The following is a 20710-nucleotide window of genomic DNA, read 5'->3' on the forward strand; positions in this document are numbered from 1 at the left end:
ATTTGAACTGTCCTCCCAGGACTTGGAGGCGGGTCGGCCCAAGCGCTTCTTAATGCCCAATATGGAGCAAACCTCCCCTATCTTGCACGTCCATTGGCTAAAAGATCTGTCTACTTAAGTGTGACTGCCACTTTCCCTTCTTTCTGTGTTGCCTGGATACAGACTGTCTGCCTATTAACAACTGGTCGCGTTTCCCATTGGTCACCGTTTTCGGAAGCCCGCCCCCAAGTATCCAGGAGCCCAGCGCACGCTGGGTCTGCAGGCGCCATCCAGGCGCACAGCGGGAATCGTGGCTCAGCAACTTTGGGGTGTGCGGCCGAGCGTCTGCCAAACATGGGACGCTGGAGGGTCAGCGTCGGGGAGTCGTGGCCTTCAGTCGGCCATCGCCACGGCAGAAACTGGGGCCCAGGCTGCGTCCAGGCCCTTCCCTGGCCGTCCACAGGTCTCATGGGCGCCCGGACTGGGGCTGATGTAGTTTCACGACCTCTGACCCATAGGATCTAGAGATTAAAGGTATAAAAACGGGGACTTTTCAGCCCACTCAGGTAAAACATCCTTTTATTTTTCAGCAGGTGTTTTGTTGCAGAATGCCCCGAGGGGAGGGAGTGACTGCCGGGTTTAGGTTTATTAAATAAAATAAACTCCTGGTTTAGATTATGTTTATAATATGGCTCCCCGACCTTTAAAATTTCCCACTTTTTGCCAGTTGTATTATTTAGTAGGATGTGTTCGATAAGGACAGCCAGTTAAAATGGCTTTTTGTTGTTGTTGTTGTTACTAAATAAACCAATTTTTAGTTTTGATTGTCCTAACAACAGCAACTTCTCAGGCTTAATAAAACACTTATTTTGAGACGTTTCTGTTTCTGTGAAAGGCATAGCAAGTTACTTTGGAATTGTTTTAAAGGAATTAAATTCCTGGTTTTGGTACCTTAGTAGCAGTTTCTCCCCCAATTTCTTTAAAATCTTATTTTTGGGGCACGTATAATATATAGAGTAACTTTTGTGAAAGAAACAGCCAGCTAAGGAGGTATTGGGATTTCCTTTATGAAATATAATCCTAGTTTTGATTTTTTTTTTTTTTTTTTTTTTTTTTTTTTTTTTTTGAGACGGAGTCTGGCTCTGTTGCCAGTCTGGAGTGCAGTGGCATGATCTCGGCTCACTGCAACCTCTACCTCCCGGATTCACGTGATTCTCCTACCTCAGCCTCCTGAGTAGGTGGGATTATAGGCGCGTGCCACCACACCCAGCTAACTTTTGTATTTTTAGTAGAGATGGGGTTTCACCATGTTGGCCAGGATGATCTTGATCTCGTGACCTCGTGGTTCGCCCGCCTCAGCATCCCAAAGTGGGTTTTGATTTTTTTTATAACGGTAATGATTCTGTCTTCTTAACTCCTTTAAAATCTTGGTGGGTTGAGCGCGGTGGCTCACACCTGTAATCCTAGCACTTTGGGAGGCCTAGGCGGGTGGATCACTTGAGGTCAGGTGTTCAAGACTAGCCTGGCCAACTTGGTGAAACCCTGTCTCTACTGAAAATACAAAAATCAGCCGGGCGTGGTGGCGGGCGCCTGTAATCCTAGCTACTTAAGAGGCTGAGGCAGGAGAATTGCTTGAACCTGGGAGGCGGAGGTTGCAGTGAGCCGAGCTGAGATTGTGCCACTGCACTCCAGCCTGGGCATAGAGCGAGATTCAGTCTAAAAAATATATATATATACACACACACACACACACACAGACACACATATATACATATATATACATATATATATACACGTACGTATATACGTATTTTTTTACAAATCCTTGTAAACCAGATTTTTGACTCACTTTTCAGGCTTTGCCAAATGGCCTTTTTACCCTCATATATATTGCATTTTCTTTGGATATTCTGATGAATTCTCAAGGGGATTGTATTCCTGTATTTTACCATTCATGGGTTTAGAAGTGTGTTTACTTTCCTGAGTTTTCATTTTCTTTTTCTTCTGTCGTATGTAATTTACAGAGCAAATACCCACCAGAATGGATAACTTGGATGTGGAATGTGAGTTTCTTTGCGCTTATCAAATGAGGGTGATTTTTAGTCAATGAGCGTTCGGTATATGCCTGGGAAACCAACAGCCGCTGTTTAGGTTCAGAGCCAGCCTTTATCAGCTTTCTGATGCCAAACCCATCAGTGAACTTCTCTGTATATTTAATTCATCGTGAGAAAAATGGTGACACCAAGGGAGACTGATTTCCAAGTTTACATCGGTTGCCCCAGGGGAAGTGCCTGGCCCCCATCTGGTCCTTGCTGCTCTAACTGCCCTGTTAATTGAAGGAATGTGCTATAAACACTTCCGGGACTGTTGCTGTCATTTACTGTCCTCATGCTTTATAGAGAAGCCCATATTGTCAGCCTCTTCCTCTGCTTTCTGTCATTTCTAAACCACCTCACCCGATCTGGTGTAAATTTCATTGTGCGTGAGTTTGCACAGATGTAATTTGGCCTACACGTCTCCTCAAAGCCTAATGTCCGCCTCCCACCTCCACTAGGATCTGGAGTCTCAGGACGCACTACCTCTGCCACCCACTGCAAGCTTGAACATTTCATGGTGGACACCCCTCCCTGACTTTGTATTAAAGTGGGTTCTCTTGGGTCTTTTTCTCTGTGTGTCTGTACTGGGCTATAGTGTGTGGAGCCAGTGGGATTTGCCCTGTGATCCTGAAGGAGGGTCACAAGGAGTTGTTGAGCAAAGAGGGGCTGATGGTTCTTAAGGGGGTCCCACAGAAGGGAGAGGCCAAACATACTCAGGCAAATCTTGTTTTTTTATTCTTGTAGGTCCAGATTTTGGATGAATCTCTCTAGAGGTTGAACAGGTAAGACTCACCTTTCAGTAGTTACACCAAGAAAGGCCTAGCTGATGACTTAGGCTATGGTTTTGGGCTGCACGAGAGTGGTCAGGTGGACAGTGGGGAAGTCTACACATAACCCAAAGGGAAAAGAGAAAAGGCCCCTGAGAAATCAGGGCAAAGTCCCACAGTGTCTCTTTCCACTGGCACGTGGGTTACCTTCCCACTATGTCCCCCAAAGGCCATGAGGCCACAGACTGCAGTGCCCGTGAACAGAGGAGCTATGGGGATGCAACTTTGATACCTCCATTCAAACACACACCCTGGTGCATGTGCGCCTCTTCTGATGCAGCGCCCCAATGGGTAAGCTCTGGGCTTTTCCACACAGTGGATTAGGAGTGGAAACATTCTGTCTGTTTCATGCTTGATGGTTTGGTTGTGACCTGATGTCGTGGTGGTAATAGAGGCAATGATCCCAGCAGCTTAGAACCGTTCAGCTTGGCCGGGCCCGGTGGCTCACGCCTGTAATCCCAGCACTTTGGGAGGCTGAGGTGGGTGTATAACCTGAGGTCAGGAGTTTGAGACTAGGCTGGCCAATATGGCAAAACCCCATCTCTACTAAAAATACAAAAATTAGCCAGGTGTGGTGGCGCATACCTGTAATCCCAGCTACTTGGGAGGCTGAGGCAGGAGAATCGCTTGAACCCAGGAGGTAGCGATTTCAGTGAGCTGAGATCTTGCCGTTGCACTCCAGCGCGGGCAACGTAGCAAGATTCTGTCTCAAAAAAAAAAAAATCGTTCAGCTTGTGGGTAGGTATTTGGGAAACAGATATGTATTACCTAGTCTTAGTTATCTGCAGTGGTTTTGTTATCTTTTGCATAAACTGCTGAGAATGTTTAATAATTGTAGATGATAGATCACTAGTCACTCTAAAATCTTCCCATTTCTTGGTCTAGAGCTGGGGCTGGATCCCTCAGCAACAAGGAGACCTGAAAACCAGAAGAAAAAAAGCAGGTACTCCCTGTAAACCACTCATCTGTGCTCTCTTCCAATTTATTCTCCTTTTGTTTATATCATTTGAAGGGGCCATAATCATCTTGTTTAGACTTCAGGATATAAAATGACCCACCTGTAGACCTCCAGCCGTATCCCAAGGTTATCTGTTTTTTTTTTTTTGTTTTGTTTTGTTTTTTTAATTACTGCCAGGTTTCAATTGTAGATAACCCCTGAGGAAATATTCCAGATTCCCTGAGTAGTTTCCAGGCTAAAGTCCTATAGGCTTCTTCTGTTTTTAGGAGGCGTTCCCATCAGAGACAGACCTGAATTTGGATTTTTAGCTTTAATGCTTGCGAAAAGCTATAAAAATAATTTTCTACCCCTAGCTTTAAAGTACTGTTAGTGATAAATTAAAATTCCTTCAGGAGGATTAAACTGCCATTTCAGTTACCCTAATTCCAAACATTTTGGTTGTTAGAATTTTCTTTAATGTTTGTAAAGAAGTATTTTATATTTTCCATCAAGATTCATTCTCTTTAGCAGGCCATTTTGAACTTTACTTTCTTAAATACCCAAATTTGGTTTTTCCTCAGTCTTCTCTCTGCTACGGATTTCTAACTTAACAAGAAAGGCAACTTTTCATCAAAAAGGGCAAAGAATAGAGGGGACAGTAGAGGGCACCTTCAAACCCAGCATGACAATGAGGTTCCTGCTTCAAAATGAAGCATCACAGCAATCTTGGGTTTTTGATTTGGGCCCTCATTTCTCTTATAATTTGAACTTGTATTGGAGAGAAAAGGCTTGTTTCTTAAGCCAGCCAGTTTTCATACTGGATATTTATATATCATTTCATTTGTTCCTAAGTGTATTTCTCATTTCTGTTACGATTTGTTCTGTGGGTTGTCAGTGACTTAGCGGTATGTTTTTCACATGTTTATAAAGCTGAATAGTTCTGTATGTCAGCTCAGCACCCCTAGTGTCAGCCATGCTCCTCTCCTGCTGTGCATAGATGGGGCCTGTCCACACCCGAATCTCCTGGGTTCCCGCTGTCAGCACCTGAAGGTACCCACCAGATGTGTCTGTCACTTCCCTCCATCCACCTCTCTTGTGGTTCTCGTATTTCTGCCTCCCCAGAGACCATTTCTATCTAGAGCAGTGGTTTCCAGTAGAAATACAATGCCAGACACATACGTCATTTTAGATTTTCTAGTAGTCACTGTAGAAAAGTTAAAAAGAGGCTGGGTGTGGTGGCTCACGCCTGTAATCCCAGCACTTTGGGAGGCCGAGCTGATCCACCTGCCTTGGCCTCCCAAAGTGCTGGGATTACAGGTGTGAGCCACCGTGCCCAGACCTTTTTTTTTTTTTTTTAAGATAGGGTGATAGGGTCTCACTCTGTTGCCCCGGCTGGAGTGCAGTGAGTGGTATGATCTCGTCTCACTGCAACCTCCGCCTCCCAGGTTCCAGTGATTCTCCCACCTCAGCTTCCCTAGTAGCTGGGACTACAGGTGCTCACCACCATACTCGGCTAATTTTTGTATTTTTTGTATAGATAGGGTTTCACCATGTTGTCCAGGCTGGTCTCGAACTCCTGACGTCAAGTGATCCATCTGGCTTGGCCTCCCAAAGTGCTGGGATGATAGGTATGAGGCACCGCTCCTGGCCTTAGCAGTCTTTCAAGTGCTCAGCAGCCGCATGTGTCAAGTGGCTGCCTTATTGGACAGCACAGCTCTGGAGGGTGATTTTACGTACATCCCCACTGCTCTCTCTTCCTCCTTTATTCCCATCTACTTTCACATCCCCAGTGTCTATTGGAGGGAGTCTGTTGGGAGTGTGGAGCCTTTCCTGTCCCTAGCATGGATGTCATCAGCAGGTGATGATGAAAGTGATAAATAGCATTTTCATCACAAAAAAAAGGTCAAGTATTTGAGGTAATGGGTAGGTTAATTTGATTTCATCATTCCACACTGTAATGAAAAATCATACCATCATTTTGTACCCCATAAATACATACAATTTAGAAGATAGATAAAAATCAGCCAAAAAAAATTCTTTGAAATATTTTTGAACAAACATATACAATTTATGGGGTACAATATAATTTGTCAGTATATATATATTTTCTTAATGGGGAGTCAGTTAATACAGGAAACAGCCCTTTGAAAGGGAGATACCCCCACACCCCTGGAGGGAGACTATTGCCTCCCTCTCTCCTCTTTCTGTCTCATATTCCTTTAATTTGGAGAATCATTTCCAATTCCTTAACATCCTGCCCTGACTTTTTTCTGTCTTACATTCAAGGCTCACAGTTTTCCTCTCACCCTCATTTCCATCTTTTCCCATAAGATGTGACGTGCCTTTTTGTCTTGGTTGGGCATTTATTTGCAATACAAGAATGATTGTTTTCTTTGATACATTAATGACTTACTTTTCCTATTAAAATATATCTTTCTTAACAGAATTCCAAATTAATTCTAGAATTAAACTAGACAGCATTTTTTTTTTTTTTTTTTTTTTTTTTTTTTTTTTTTTTTTTTGAGACGGAGTCTCGCTCTGTCGCCCAGGCTGGAGTGCAGTGGCGCGATCTCGGCTCACTGCAAGCTCCGCCTCCCGGGTTCACGCCATTCTCCTGCCTCAGCCTCCTCAGTAGCTGGGACTACAGGCGCCCACAACCGCGCCCGGCTAATTTTTTGTATTTTTAGTAGAGACGGGGTTTCACCGTGGTCTCGATCTCCTGACCTTGTGATCCGCCCGCCTCGGCCTCCCAAAGTGCTGGGATTATAGGCGTGAGCCACCGCGCCCGGCTAGACAGCATATTTTTAAAGGTGTGTATAGAGTTCCTTGTGTTTCTTCCTCGATTTTTAAAATAACATATTTAGGTCTATATATTTTAGGATATAAGATCTCACTATATGTGTTGCTTTGATTCATGGAACATTTTTGGTGATTATTTTTATTTTCTGTGTATTTTAGGGTTTCCATTAAACTATATTCTCATGTCAAAAATGAAAATTTATTTTTGCAAATTTCTATCTGAGTGATGGAATTATTTTAGTGTAGGAAAGGTTCATAAGAAATGGGTGTAGTGTTCTTTGTGTAATGTGTAATGCAGGAATGTAAAGTGTAATGTAGGAAAGTGTTCTTTCCTATGCTCAGATGGAAAATAATGAAGGGACACGATGTTAGAGCTGCAGGGAGAAGGGGTGGAAAAGAGGAATTCCGGAGTGCCAGGCACACAGATTTTCTGGAAGGTTTCCATGAGGACTGCTGTGGTTTGAGTGTGTTCCCCGAAGTTCATGCGTGGGAAACTCAACCCCTAATGCAGCAGCGATGACCAGTGCAGCCTTTAAGAGGTGATTAGGGCCGGGCGTGGTGGCTCAAGCCTGTAATCCCAGCACTTTGGGAGTTCGAGACGGGCGGATCACGAGGTCAGGAGATCGAGACCATCCTGGCTAACCCGGTGAAACCCCGTTTCTACTAAAAAAATACAAAAAAAACCCTAGCTGGGTGTGGTGGCCGGCGCCTCTCTAGCTTCGAAACTACAATCCCCAGAGGCCTCTGCGGTCACTTCCGCCCCCTCCCTATCCTCCTTCAGTGTGTAGCGTTGACGTCAGAAGCCCGTCCGGTCGGTGGGCCCGGCGCGTTAGGCTTTTTGGGATCCGGGAAGGCCTCCCGCTTCAGGTCTCTCCCACCCATCTGCACCTTGTTACCTGACTTTCGGCTTCAGGATCTGCAGAGTGCACCCGCGTTCCGTGAGTGCCCTATAGGCAGGCAGCATGCCCCTCTGCGTGTCCCTGTGTTACTCATGGGGACGCAGGCTGGGAGCCACAGAGCTGGCTCAGAACTCGGACGCTCTCCTGTGGGCACCTCCAGGCCATTTTCTTTTCATTGGAGTCCACAGGGTTAGAGACAAACCCTCACTCTGTTGTTTGGGGACAAGGGCTTCACTCCCTGGCCCGAGCTTGCGGCTGAGCTTGAGGGTGTTGGGTCATCCTGGGCCCCCTCTGGATGGGAATTGGCTGCCCCGGTGATTTCTGTGACATCCCCGACCCCAACTATGGGGCTCTGGAGCGGTCTGCGCTTCATCTCATGGGGAGGCAGTTTCCACCTAGGCCACTCTTTTATTTCTCTTCACATCCCCAGATCTGTCTTCTGAGACTTTGCCCTTCTCCAGGAAGAGCACGCAGGAGACCAGGAAAATGGCCACAGGGCTCCTGAGAGCCAAAAAAGAGGTGAGAATTACCTGTAATTCCATCTTGGCTGTCAACAGAATGGGTTCCATTACCTTTTGTCCTGGAGGCTGCTTTGTTGGTATTGGGCAAAGTCATTCCTAGTCCTAGTCATTACTAGTCTGTAGAACAAGGAGGAGTTTGATATAGTCTTGTAGAGCATCCGATTCTGTCGCTGTCCGGGGCGCCACTTTTAACCTACACGGACCTGGTGGACAGAACAAAGGGAATAAAAAACAAGAGACAAAAGAGTATATTTGGAAGAAGCGGTCAGGGGGCACTTTGTCTCTAGTGGTCAAGGGCCCTGAGCTTTACACAACTCTCCCGTATTTATTGGTAAAAGAGATAATGAGAAAAGGGGTCAGGTAATTGTCAGTTGGCCATTTGGTTCTCAATTGGGAGACTGCATCCTTCCAACAATGGGCGCTAGATTTCCTGGTAGATAACTTCAAGGAGCCCAGCGCCAGGCAGTGATGGCCCACAGCAAACCTTTTGGTGTCAGGCGCAGTGTGAGTTTGCTCACATCCTGCATTCATGGTAAACAGTTTGCTGTTTGATTATATAACCTCCAGTGAAATGCTGAGTTGGGCATGATCCCTTTGGTCTTTTCGACTCCTAACATAGTCTGACCTGAATTTTACCTTTGAGATCATTCCTAGTCCTGGAAGAGTGGCTCATTCTGACAGGAGTCTTCCCTCAGCATTCCTTTCTGTTCCATCCATACCACAGTCACTCATGAAATAGTTAATTGTGAACAACACATATGGAACAGTTTAAATAAAAGTAAAGAGACATACATGCATAATTGTTTGGTGATGTGGATGAAGGGCAGGGACAGCACAGATGCCTGTGATTTCAAATGCTTGGGGAGGACTCCTAGAAGTAGGGCTGTCTCAGTTGCCCCTGACTGGTTTGGTAAGTTGGAGACTGGGGGAAGGCATTCCAGTGGGAGGTGGCAAGGAAGCATAGTTAGTTTCAGAGGCTGGACTGTCGCTACAGTGTATAAGGATTATGGTGGCCAGCGGACTTGCTGAAGGTTTTTTGTTTTTGTTTCTGTTTTTGTTTTGAGAGGGAGTCTCACTCTGTCACTCAGGCTGGAGTGCAGTGGCACCATCTTGGCTCACTGCAAGCACCACCTCCCAGGTGCACGCCATTCTCCTGCCTCAGTCTCCCTAGTAGCTGGGACTACAGGCGCTCGGCAGCACGCCCGGCTAATTTTTTGTATTTTTAGTAGAGACGAGATTTCACCATGTCAGCCAGGATGGTATCAATCTCCTGACCTCATGATCCGCCCACCTCGGCCTCCCAAAGTGCTGGGATTACCATACCCGGCCCCATATGCATATTTAAAAATCAACCTTGGCCAGGTATGGTGGCTCAAGCACCAACACAGTTGCCAGGCTGGTTAACAGTCATTTTTGATATGGGTTAACTTGGTTATTTCAGATTTGCCTTCGCTATTCTTATCAAGAAATCTGAGTGGAATTTAGACAGGAAAAGAGATTTCTTAATTGTGGACTCCTGTGGTGGGGATTATGCATTCCTGGATGTTATCAGAGCAACACTGAGACTTCTGTTTCTCATTTCTAAAATATTTAATTCATTTGAAAGTATTAATACTAGGAATACATAAGAAATCCAATTCAGGACATTTCCCAAGGTAACACTGAATATTTTTTGTGTGTACTTTCTTTTTTTCTGAGATGGAGTCTTGCTCTGTCGCCCAGGCTGGAGTGCAGTGGCACGATCTTGGCTTACTGCAACCTCCGCCTCTTGGGTTCAAGCGATTCTCCTGCCTCAGCCTCCCGGAGTACCTGGGATTACAGGCGCGTGCCACCACGCCCGGCTAATTTTTGTATTTTTAGTAGAGATGGGGTTTCACCATGTTGGCCAGGCTGGTTTCAAACTCCTGACCTCAGGTGATCTGCCCACCTCAGCTTCCCAAAGTGCTAGGATTACAGGCGTGAGCCACCGCACCCAGCCTTTTTGTGTGTACTTTCTTCACCTCTCCCAGTGTTATCAGGGAAACATTCTTTCTGATTGGCTGGGAAAAGTCAGAAGTTTGTGGTAGCTGACTTTTCCTTTGCCACCTTCTTCGTTCTCAGTAGGTCCACCCGGAACTGCATCCTGTACAGAAACAGAAACGACATGTTCTTCAATGTAGCTTTTTAACAGAATATTTACTTAGGAAAAATTAAAGGGCATGAGCATTTAAATAGTTGTTTAAGATGAAACCTCTGTGCCTCTCATGTCTGGCACACATGAAATGTTTGGTGCGTGAAGGAATCACAACCTTAAATAAATGATTTGAAGGAACTAAGTAACAAAGGAGTTTCCATTGTTTGCTTTGGTGTGTTATTATAGGCATGTGATTAATCACATATTTCAGGGGCGTTGGGTCGAATATCCAGGTACTCTTGATATGCATGACATCTGAATTATACAAAATAATCAAAGCAAGACTATCTTAGGACATTAGGTGTTACTGCCAAGGACCTTTGCCTAAGAAGATAAATTAAAATTTGTGTTAAATTTGTAACAATGAGATGAACTAGCAGGCACATTATGTTATTTTTTTCCTTAGCATTTTTCCTTTTCCTTGATGCCATACAACAAACTTGAGTGTCTGCTATGTGCAGAACACTCAGTAGATAACAGTTAATGATGGGTAAAACACAGCCTGCACACTCAGGAGTCTTCCATTTTTGTTTTAGGATTCCTTTCTCACTGGGATTTAATTTAATTTTATATGCACACACACCCCTACAAACACATATTTTGACAGGCCCTAATGGTAAAATCATAATGTAGTAAAGTTACTGGCAGTGTATGTACCCAGCCCTATTTTTAAAGGTGTAGGAACAGCCAGTACTTATCCCACTGAAAATAATTTCCATAGTAATCCATTGAATGGATGAACTCATCCATTGTTTCCCAATTTGTGGACTCCTGTTTCCAATATTTAACTGTTGCAAATAATACTTCTATAATCAGCATTGTACAGGAAATTCTTATATAGGTTTTTATTCTCAAAACAAAATATGACAAGGTGAATAGAAATGACTGTTTTGAAGCACTGGGCAACCACACCAGTTGGAGATTTGAACCCTGCCAGTTCTTTTTTGTTGTTTTTTGTTTTTTGTTTTTTGTTTTTTTCAGACGGAGTCTCGCTCTGCCGCCCAGGCTGGAGTGCAGTGGCCGGATCTCAGCTCACTGCAAGCTCCGCCTCCCGGGTTCACGCCATTCTCCTGCCTCAGCCTCCCGAGTAGCTGGGACTACAGGCGCCCGCCACCGCGCCCGGCTAGTTTTTTGTATTTTTTAGTAGAGACGGGGTTTCACCGTGTTAGCCAGGATGGTCTCGATCTCCTGACCTCGTGATCCGCCCATCTTGGCCTCCCAAAGTGCTGGGATTACAGGCTTGAGCCACCGCGCCCGGCCATGTTTTTTGTTTTTGAGACAGTCTCACTCTGTCGCCCAGGCTGGAGTGCAGTGGGGTGCGATCTCGGCTCACTGCAAGCTCCGCCTCCTGGGTTCATGCCATTCTCCTGCCTCAGTCTCCCGAATACCTGGGACTACAGGCGCCCGCCACCTCACCCGGCTAATTTTTTGTATTTTTAGTAGAGACAGGGTTTCACCGTGTTATCCAGGATCTCGATCTCCTGACCTCGTGATCTGCCCGCCTGGGCCTCCCAAAGTGCTGGGATTACAGGTGTGAGCCACTGTGCCCAGCTGTTTTATTTTTTATTTATTTACTTATTTTTTTGAGACAGAGTCTCGCTGTCTCACTCTGTCCCACTGCATCAGGCTGGGATCAATCTAAGCTCACTGCAACCTCTGCCTCACAGGTTTGAGCGATTCTCTTGCCTCAGCCCCTTGAGTAGCTGGGATTACAGGCGCCCACTACCACACCTGGCCAATTATTGTATTTTTAGTAGAGACAGGGTTTCACCATATTGGCCAGGCTGGTCTCAAACTCCTGACCTCAAGTGATCCACCCACCTTGGCCTCCCAAGGTGCTGGAATTACAGGCATGAGCACTGCGGCCAGCCGTGAACCCTGCCAGTTCTAAAGAATTTGAACTTCCAATTATTTCTTTCTTTTCTGAGACTCCCTTCTTCACCATGTGTTGCTTTATACTGTGCAATTTTTATTTTTATTTATTTATTTATTTATTTTTTTTTTTTGAGACGGAGTCTCACGCTGTTGCCCAGGCTGGAGTGCAGTGGCGCGATCTCGGCTCACTGCAAGCTCCGCCTCCCGGGTTCCCGCCATTCTCCTGCCTCAGCCTCCTGAGTAGCTGGGACTACAGGCGCCCGCCACCGCGCCCAGCTAATTTTTTGTATTTTTAGTAGAGACGGGGTTTCACTGTGGTCTTGATCTCCTGACCTTGTGATCCGCCCGCCTCGGCCTCCCAAAGTGCTGGGATTACAGGCTTGAGCCACCGCGCCCGGCCGCAATTTTTATTTTATTTTATTCTATTCATTTATTATTATTTTTTTTGAGATGGAGTTTCTTTTCTTTTTTTTTTTTTTTTTTTTTGAGACAGAGTCCCCAGTCTGGAGTGCAGTGGCCGGTTCTCGGCTCTCTGCAAGCTCCGTCTCCCGGGTTCACACCATTCTCCTGCCTCAGTCTCCTGAGTAGCTGGGACTACAGGTGCCCGCCACCACGCCCGGCTAGTTTTTTGTATTTTTTTTTTTTTTGAGACGGAGTCTCGCTCTGTCGCCCGGGCTGGAGTGCAGTGGCCGGATCTCAGCTCACTGCAAGCTCTGCCTCCCGGGTTTACGCCATTCTCCTGCCTCAGCCTCCCGAATAGCTGGGACTACAGGCGCCCGCCACCTCGCCTGGCTAGTTTTTTGTATTTTTTTTAGTAGAGACGGGGTTTCACCGTGTTAGCCAGGATGGTCTCGATCTCCTGACCTCGTGATCCGCCCGCCTCGGCCTCCCAGAGTGCTGGGATTACAGGCTTGAGCCACCGCGCCCGGCCAGTTTTTTGTATTTTTTAGTAGAGACAGGGTTTCACCGTGTTAACCAGGATGGTCTTGATCTCCTGACCTCGTGATCTGCCCGTCTCGGCCTCCCAAAGTGCTGGGATTACAGGTTTGAGCCACCGTGCCTGGCCTGAGTTTCATTCTTGTTGCCCAGGCTGGAGTGCAATGGCATGATCTCAGCTCTCTGCAACCTCTGCCTCCCAGGTTCGAGTGATTCTCCTGCCTTAGCCTCCCAAGTAGCTGGAATTAAAGGCATGCACCACCATGCCTGGTTCATTTGTATTTTTAGTAGAGATGGGGTTTCACCATGTTGGTCAGATTGGTCTTGAACTCCTAACCTCAGGTGATCCACTCACCTTGGCCTCCCAAAGTGCTGGGATTACAGGTGTGAGCAACCACGCCCAGCCCTACTATGCAACTTTTATTTGTCTTTATTTTAATTATTACACTGTACAGATTTTGATTACCAGGGTAGACCTGTCAACTCAGATTTCTTTCTTCTCTCATGTGAAAGCTCACATAGTGTCCTGATTTGTTTCCAAATGTTGACTTGGTTCTTTGCCACCCACTACATGTTTCTGTAATCCTCATTTTCCCCAACATTGCAGTAACATCACTTTTCAGAAACCTTTAGTGCCTCATTTCAGTATCCTAGATATTTAGAACAGTCCTCATTTCAAATGTTTTATCCGGTTGTCTGACGTCATGTTCTGATTGTTCATTCTGAAAATGTGTTTATTGTTATCACAGGGGAGTCATCTTATGTATACTTTTAACTTAGATACATTTACTTTTTATCCACTCAGCTGAAAAAAGAGGAGAAAAATAAAAGTAGGTCAGGTCAATCTGTTGTTCGCTTTCCCATTTAATGAATTCATGCCCAGGAGTCTTCCCAGGAAGAAGACTGAATCTGCTGCTCTCCAAGACTAGCTTAGGAGTTTCTGACATCATGGGCATCCCAGCAAGCCAACGGTCATGTTAGTCACCAAGTATTTTTCATATAACGTGATCGCTCTATCAGTGTATCAGCCTTTGCTGTATAATAAACAATCCTAAGACCGGGCGCGGTGGCTCAAGCCTGTAATCCCAGCACTTTGGGAGGCCGAGGTGAGTGGATCACCTGAGGTTAGGAGTTCAAGACCAATCTGACCAACATGGTGAAACCCCATCTCTACTAAAAATACAAATGAACCAGGCATGGTGGTGCATGCCTGTAATTCCAGCTACTTGGGAGGCTAAGGCAGGAGAATCACTCGAACCTGGGAGGCAGAGGTTGCAGAGAGCTGAGATCATGCCATTGCACTCCAGCCTGGGCAACAAGAATGAAACTCAGGCCAGGCACGGTGGCTCAAACCTGTAATCCCAGCACTTTGGGAGGCCGAGACGGGCAGATCACGAGGTCAGGAGATCAAGACCATCCTGGTTAACACGGTGAAACCCAGTCTCTACTAAAAAATACAAAAAACTGGCCGGGCGCGGTGGCTCAAGCCTGTAATCCCAGCACTCTGGGAGGCCGAGGCGGGCGGATCACAAGGTCAGGAGATCGAGACCATCCTGGCTAACACGGTGAAACCCCGTCTCTACTAAAAAAAATACAAAAAACTAGCCAGGCGAGGTGGCGGGCGCCTGTAGTCCCAGCTACTCAGGAGGCTGAGGCAGGAGAATGGCGTAAACCCGGGAGGCAGAGCTTGCAGTGAGCTGAGATCCGGCCACTGCACTCCAGCCTGGGCGACAGAGCGAGACTCCGTCTCAAAAAAAAAAAAAACAATCCTAAACATCAATGGCGTAAAACAAAATCACTTATTAGCACATAATTGGGTAGGTTCATATTTTGGGCTGGGCGCAGGTAGGTTTTGCAGGTTTCACCTGGTCTTGTCATTTTGCTGCAGTCAGCTGACATTTTGACCAGGGCTGGAGGACTATCCATGCGTGACAGGAGGCTGGTTGGCTGGGGTGCCTAGTTTCTTCTTGGTTCTCTTCCATGTGGGCTTGGGCTTGGTCAAACGGTCTTGGGTTTCTCTACACAGGAAGAGAGGACAGCCTGTGTCCTCTCTTCCTGTACTTGTTAAGTGTACTTGTTAAAAGTACTTGTTAAAACAAGTACTTTTAACGTTTTGGCTTTTGTCATGTTCACTGATGTCCTTTTGGCCAAAGGAAGTCACATGGCCAAGTCCAGAGTCATCATAGGAGGGGATAACATAAGGGAGTAGATACAGGGAGACATGATTTATTGGTCCCAATGATTCATACCCTTACCGTGTGCAAGATAAACTCACCCCCCTCCCAAGATCCCCAAAAGTTTCATCTTCAAATTCTAAAGTCCAGTAGCTTTTGTGTGACAGTCTGGATGTGGCTAAAGCTTCTTCAGTGGATCCTTTTTAAGTCAGATACCTGTATACTAAAAAGGCAAGTCATTTGTTTCCCTCCATCCCAAACACTCCCTACCTAACATACAGCGGTGAGAGACACTACAGTAGATGCTCGCATTCAGAAAGGACAGGAATTAGGCATGGAGGAGGCCTTTTCATTTTTAACTGTTTCAGATCCTTCGGACTTCCTTGAAAGCTCTATGGGTTTCCCATGTACCAGATTTGGGACTGCTCTATTAAGCAAAAGCTGAAATCACAGTCAAATAGGCCTCTCATCTTTGGCAAGATGTCGGTGCTATGGGACAATGCCCATACGAATCTCAGAAGTCTTTTTGTCTAGCTTGGAGACTCCACTAGGCATCCCCTTAACACTTCAGAGGTCCTAAAGTTTGGGTCTTTTAGGCAAACTCTTGATTCGATCTTTAATCTGAGTTTATCTTTTTATTTTGAGACATGTGCCAGCTGGAGAGACTGAAGATGTAAAACAATTTTATTTCCAAGCTAGCAAGTCCTGACTTGTCTATATTTCCTCTAAATTATGCTTGCAAGCTGTATAATTACTTCTTCAGCTCTTCTGTTTCTGGATATTATTGTATGTTGCTAGAAACATCCAACTGAATTTTTTTTTTTTTTTTTGAGACAGAGTTTCCCTCTTGTTGCCCAGGCTGGAGTGCAATGGTATAGTATCGGCTCACTGCAACCTCCGCCTCCCAGGTTCAAGCAATTCTCCTGCCTCAGCCTCCCAAGTAGCTGGGATTACAGGCATGCACCACTACACCTGGGTAATTTTGTATTTTTAGTAGAGACGGGGTTTGTCCATGTTGGTCAGGCTGGTCTCAAACTCCTGACCTCAGGTGATCCGCCCGCCTTGATCTCCCAAAGTATTGGGATTAAAAATGTAAGCCACCACGCCCAGCCCAACTGAAGCTTTTAACAGGCTTTCTGGAGATCTCTTTAGCTAGATCCAAAAGTTCATCAGGTATATTTTCTGTTTTCCAAGTTCATGCAGGCAATAGCTTTGGTAATATATAATACGAGTTGCCTTGTTCAAGCTGCCATATCAGTTTCCTCACTCCTTTTCCAGTTCCCACTAGCAGTTTGTTTACTGCTTTTCCAGCCTGTGTTAATAGTTTTCCTGGATGCTTTCCAAGCCTCTGCCCGTGTCCTGCTCCCAGAGCTAATACCACATGTTTTAGGCATTTTGTTATGGCAGCACTTCACTTCTGTGTACCTACTTAGTGGCCTAAAGAACATAGTGGCTTAGGCCAGATGCAGTGGCCTTTGCCTGTAATCCCAGCACTTTGGAAGGCCGAGGCGGGCAGATCACAAGGTCAGGAGTTCGAGACCAGTCTGACCAACATAGTGAAACCCCATCTCTACTAAAAATATAAAAATTAGCCGGATGTGGTGGCACACGCCTGTAGTCCCAGCTACTTGGGAGGCTGAGGTGGGAGCAGGAGAATAACTTGAACCCAGGAGACGGAGGTTGCAGTGAGCTGAGACCACGCCACTGCATTCCAGCCTGGGTGACAGAGTGAGACTCCGTCTCAAAAAAAAAAAAAAAGAACTTAGCGGCTTAAAATGTAATCATTTTTTCAAAATCCTGTGGGTCAGCAAGTAGGCCCGGCATGGCTGGGCTGATCCTCTTGGCATCCACATGTGGCTGTAGGCTGCTCAGCTAGAGCCGGATGGTCTCAACCTGTCTGGTGGTTGACAGCCTGGTTGGCTGGGATGCTTCGATTCCTGGTTCTTCTCCATGTGGCCTCTTCAGCAGGTAAGCTCAGATTATTCATATGGTGGTCTCAAGGTTTCTTGCACAGAGAGAAGGCCAGCCCTGAACTCAAATGCCTCTCAAACATCTGCTTGCATCATGTTTGCTGATGTCCCACTGGATAAAGCAAGTCCCATAGCCAAGCCCAGGGTTAGTTTAGGAGGAGATTGCATGAAGGGTAGAAACAGGGAGGCATGATTCACTGGGGCCATCACTGTACCCACCCACTGGTTAGATACAATGCTTTTGGCCACAGGCAACAGTAAACCTAATTTAGGTTGTTCTAAACAATAAGTAACTTAGCCCATATAAAAGGAAGTTCAGAGAGAGGGTGCACTTTGGGGTTGGTCCTTCAGCTCCATAAGCTTACCAAGGACTGGGGTTCTTTCGTCTCCGCAGTCTAACCTGTTCTCTACAGTGTCAGCCTCATCCAGGCTGGTTCCCCTCAAAGCCATAGGATGTTTCCCAATAGTAACTTTGTTTAGTTCTCACAATGGCCCTATAAGGGCCATTATAATATCGATTTTATAGGAAATTGAGACACAGATACTAAGATATCTAAGTAGATAAGATAACTAAGAGAGGGGACTGTAATTTGAATAGTTTGTCTCCAAAGTTTGTGCTTTTAGCCATTGAATAGTTGTTAAACTTTACTGTGCATCAGAATTACTTGGAAGCCTTGTTCAAACAGGTTGCTGGGCTCCCCCCCGCAGTTTCTGATTCAGTAGCCCTAGGATGGGGACTGAGAATTTTTATTTCTAACAAGTTCCCAGGGGATGCTAGTGCTGCAGGTTCAGGGACCACACATTCAGCCAGTGCACTAAGCCCTGCTGCCTCTTGGGTAATCTGCGCCCATGTTTCTGAGCATCAGGAAAAGTGCTGACTTCCTGTGACTCCATCTTACAAATCAGAAGTCTTTTGCTAGAATCCTGCAGTAAGACTTCTTGTGGCCTGTTGGTTACCATTCATTTTTCATATATTTACTTTTCGGCTGGCAAGTGGATGAATTAACTCCCCCAAGCTTCTAACTGTGTTTCTACTCCGTGGGAGAGATTTGGAGTGGATCATGAGGGTCAGCCATACAGTGTTTACAATGCCCCCTACATACATGGTTCACAGACAAACCATGAGTTGTTCCAGGGCTGGAGGAATAACCGGTTGTATTAAATGTGAGTAAAGTAACATTAGTTGCTCTGTAATGTAGCTCCTTCACTGGAGATTTTCAAGGGGTGTATGTGTGTATGTTCTGAGAAGGGATTGTAAAAGCAAATCACAACAGCGACTAGGCAGGTACCTGAATAGTCTTTTTCTCTCCAGTGTTTAATAATAAACAGTTTCAGACATATGGAAAAAACCAGGAAGCCTTATACATTGAACACTCACTTACGACCACCTAGATTCAACAGTGAGTACCTCCTTCTCATGAACTTTTCCTGATCCTCAATCCTACATGACCTCTCCCTCTTGAAATTTCTCTGACCTAGTGATTCACAACTATCACTCTACTTTTAGGAGCCTTTAGAAGTACAAAAGCCCCATCCCCTGTTTTTTTATTTTATTATTATTATTATCTTTTGAGACAGAGTCTAACTCTGTCGCCCAGGCTGGAGTGCAGTGGCGCCATCTTGGCTCACTGCAGCTCCGCCTCCTGGGTTCACGCCATTCTCCTGCCTCAGCCTCCCAAGTAGCTGGGACTATAAGCACCCGCCACCACGCCCGGCTAGTTTTTTGTATTTTTAGTAGAGATGGGGTTTCACCGTGTTAGCCAGGATGGTCTTGATCTCATGGCCTCCTGATCTGCCCGCCTCAGCTTCCCAAAGAGCCACCGCCCCCAGGCCTCCTGGTTTTATTGATTTGTGGTGGGACTCAAGAATCCATAATTTAAAATACCACCCAGGTAGCTCTGAAGTATAGCCAGAGAGAGATGAGGTGTGAGAACCAAAGCTGTCACTCATCTGTGCCCTCCTCTTGTGATTCAGTGCATTGGGAGTGGCTGGGTTTGGAGACAGCTATCAGTATAACTGGGTATGGGTAGAGTCTTAAGGCCATTTCATAGGCCAGCCAGTGTAGAATAATGGAGCTGGTAGGGGACAGGAAATGTAGGGAGGATTCCCTGGGAAGGGTACAGTGTGGAATTAGTTTTAGAGACACAATGTCGTACCCTCAAGGAGTGATGGAGGCATTCTGAGAAGGGGATGCAAAATCAAATCAAAGAGACAAGGCATATGCCTAAATGAATGACACTGGTGAGGCAGTCTCCAATAGTGTGTTGCGGCTGATAGACCCCCAGCATGAGTCACCGTCAGCCAACTGTGGTCCTATAGCAGTGCAGTGCCCAGGGTGGTCAGATTTATGGACTTTTAACAGAACCCACAGATTGAGATTTTCATATGAAATCTTCCAACATTTAATTGATATAAACACAAGTTTTAAAGCAGTATATGGTCAAATTAAACCCCTCTATTGACTATAGATTGTACCCAAAGAGAGTAAGTGTTGGGCAGGGAAGAATCCCAGTGCTAGATTTCCAGACTCATTTGGAAATCTCACCGAACTTCCATGCCAAGGACGGTTATATATTCCCATCCTCCAAAGTACAGCTTTCTAGGTAGCGGAGGTTCGTTTGAAACTTTGTTGCTTGTCTAATAATAATAAATCATTTTCGGCTATTTAAAAATATCTGACGGCTAAGTATTTGCAGATTCTGTTGTAGACACCAGGGCAATCACAGTGATCCAGCCATGCACATGGAACTGATGTCTAGTGGGAAGCCAGAAAGTAGAAATGAATATCATGTATTATCTTAGAGTTAAGGGAACACAGTAAAGCAGGCGAGGGGAATGAAACCCGCGTGAGGGTGTGGAATTTTACATAGAACAACCAGGGACCGCACCAGGCATTTTGTCTGAGCCCTTCACAGTAATCCTAATCCTAACCACAACCCTTTGAGATAAGCACTGTTATTTTTAGTTCACAGGAGAAACTGACGTGCTGAGCAGCTAATTCAGTGCCTGAGGTTACACTAGTTGGGGACAGAGATGGGTTCCAAATCCAGATAGTGTGGTTTGAGTCCACACTCTTCATCACCACCCAGTTTCCCTCCTTAGGCCTGAGCAGGCATGTGGCAGCATTTGGTAGAGGAAGGAGTGAGTCCTGCTGTAGGAACTATATATATTGGTGAGTTATTTGCCCCCAAACCCCAGAGGCGCCACTGCTTCAAGTAGAACAAATACTGAGACCAAGTAGTCTCAGAAAATTTTCAAACTCAGCAAGATGATTCTTTACTATTTAGTTGTGCTTGTGTGGTGTCTTCTTCTCCCTGCCTAATTTTAAAACTCTCTCTAGCTTGTAAGGGCTTTGGTTTTGTTTGCTTTTATCCTCCATAGCAGCTAGCCTGGGATATTGACAGTAAGTAATAGGTGCATAAATGATGCTGGCTCGGCAGAGATAGAAGAACAATGGTCTTTCACCCCTTGGTGCCAAGGTCACAATCCAAAGTAGGGTGTAGAAATCTTTTCTGCTTCCCTTA

General features: G+C 45.7%; 1 protein-coding gene across 32 annotated transcripts in view; it reads left to right on the forward strand.

Annotated features, from left to right (window-relative positions):
* The first annotated feature begins 260 nt into the window (after window positions 1–260).
* Window positions 261–20710, forward strand: part of ZNF875 (zinc finger protein 875) — a 44795-nt gene continuing 24345 nt past the window's right edge. For 6 of the 32 annotated variants that reach the window (XM_074023320.1, XM_074023308.1, XM_074023311.1 and 3 more), the window contains exons 1-5: window positions 261–545; window positions 2004–2042; window positions 2820–2857; window positions 3788–3845; window positions 7968–8056. Coding sequence is in view for 14 of the 32 variants with exons in the window: in XM_074023308.1 (XP_073879409.1) it covers window positions 8024–8056 (33 nt within the window). In the remaining 18 variants the exon portion in view is untranslated. Of the gene's footprint in view, window positions 546–2003; window positions 2043–2819; window positions 2858–3787; window positions 3846–5376; window positions 5468–7433; window positions 7727–7967; window positions 8057–18498; window positions 18587–20710 lie in introns of those variants that run through there. The other 26 variants (XM_074023322.1, XM_074023309.1, XM_074023312.1 and 23 more) reach the window with 11 other exon arrangements.

The sequence above is a fragment of the Macaca fascicularis genome, chromosome 19 (genome assembly GCF_037993035.2).
Source record: "Macaca fascicularis isolate 582-1 chromosome 19, T2T-MFA8v1.1".
NCBI classification, from domain to species: domain Eukaryota; kingdom Metazoa; phylum Chordata; class Mammalia; order Primates; family Cercopithecidae; genus Macaca; species Macaca fascicularis.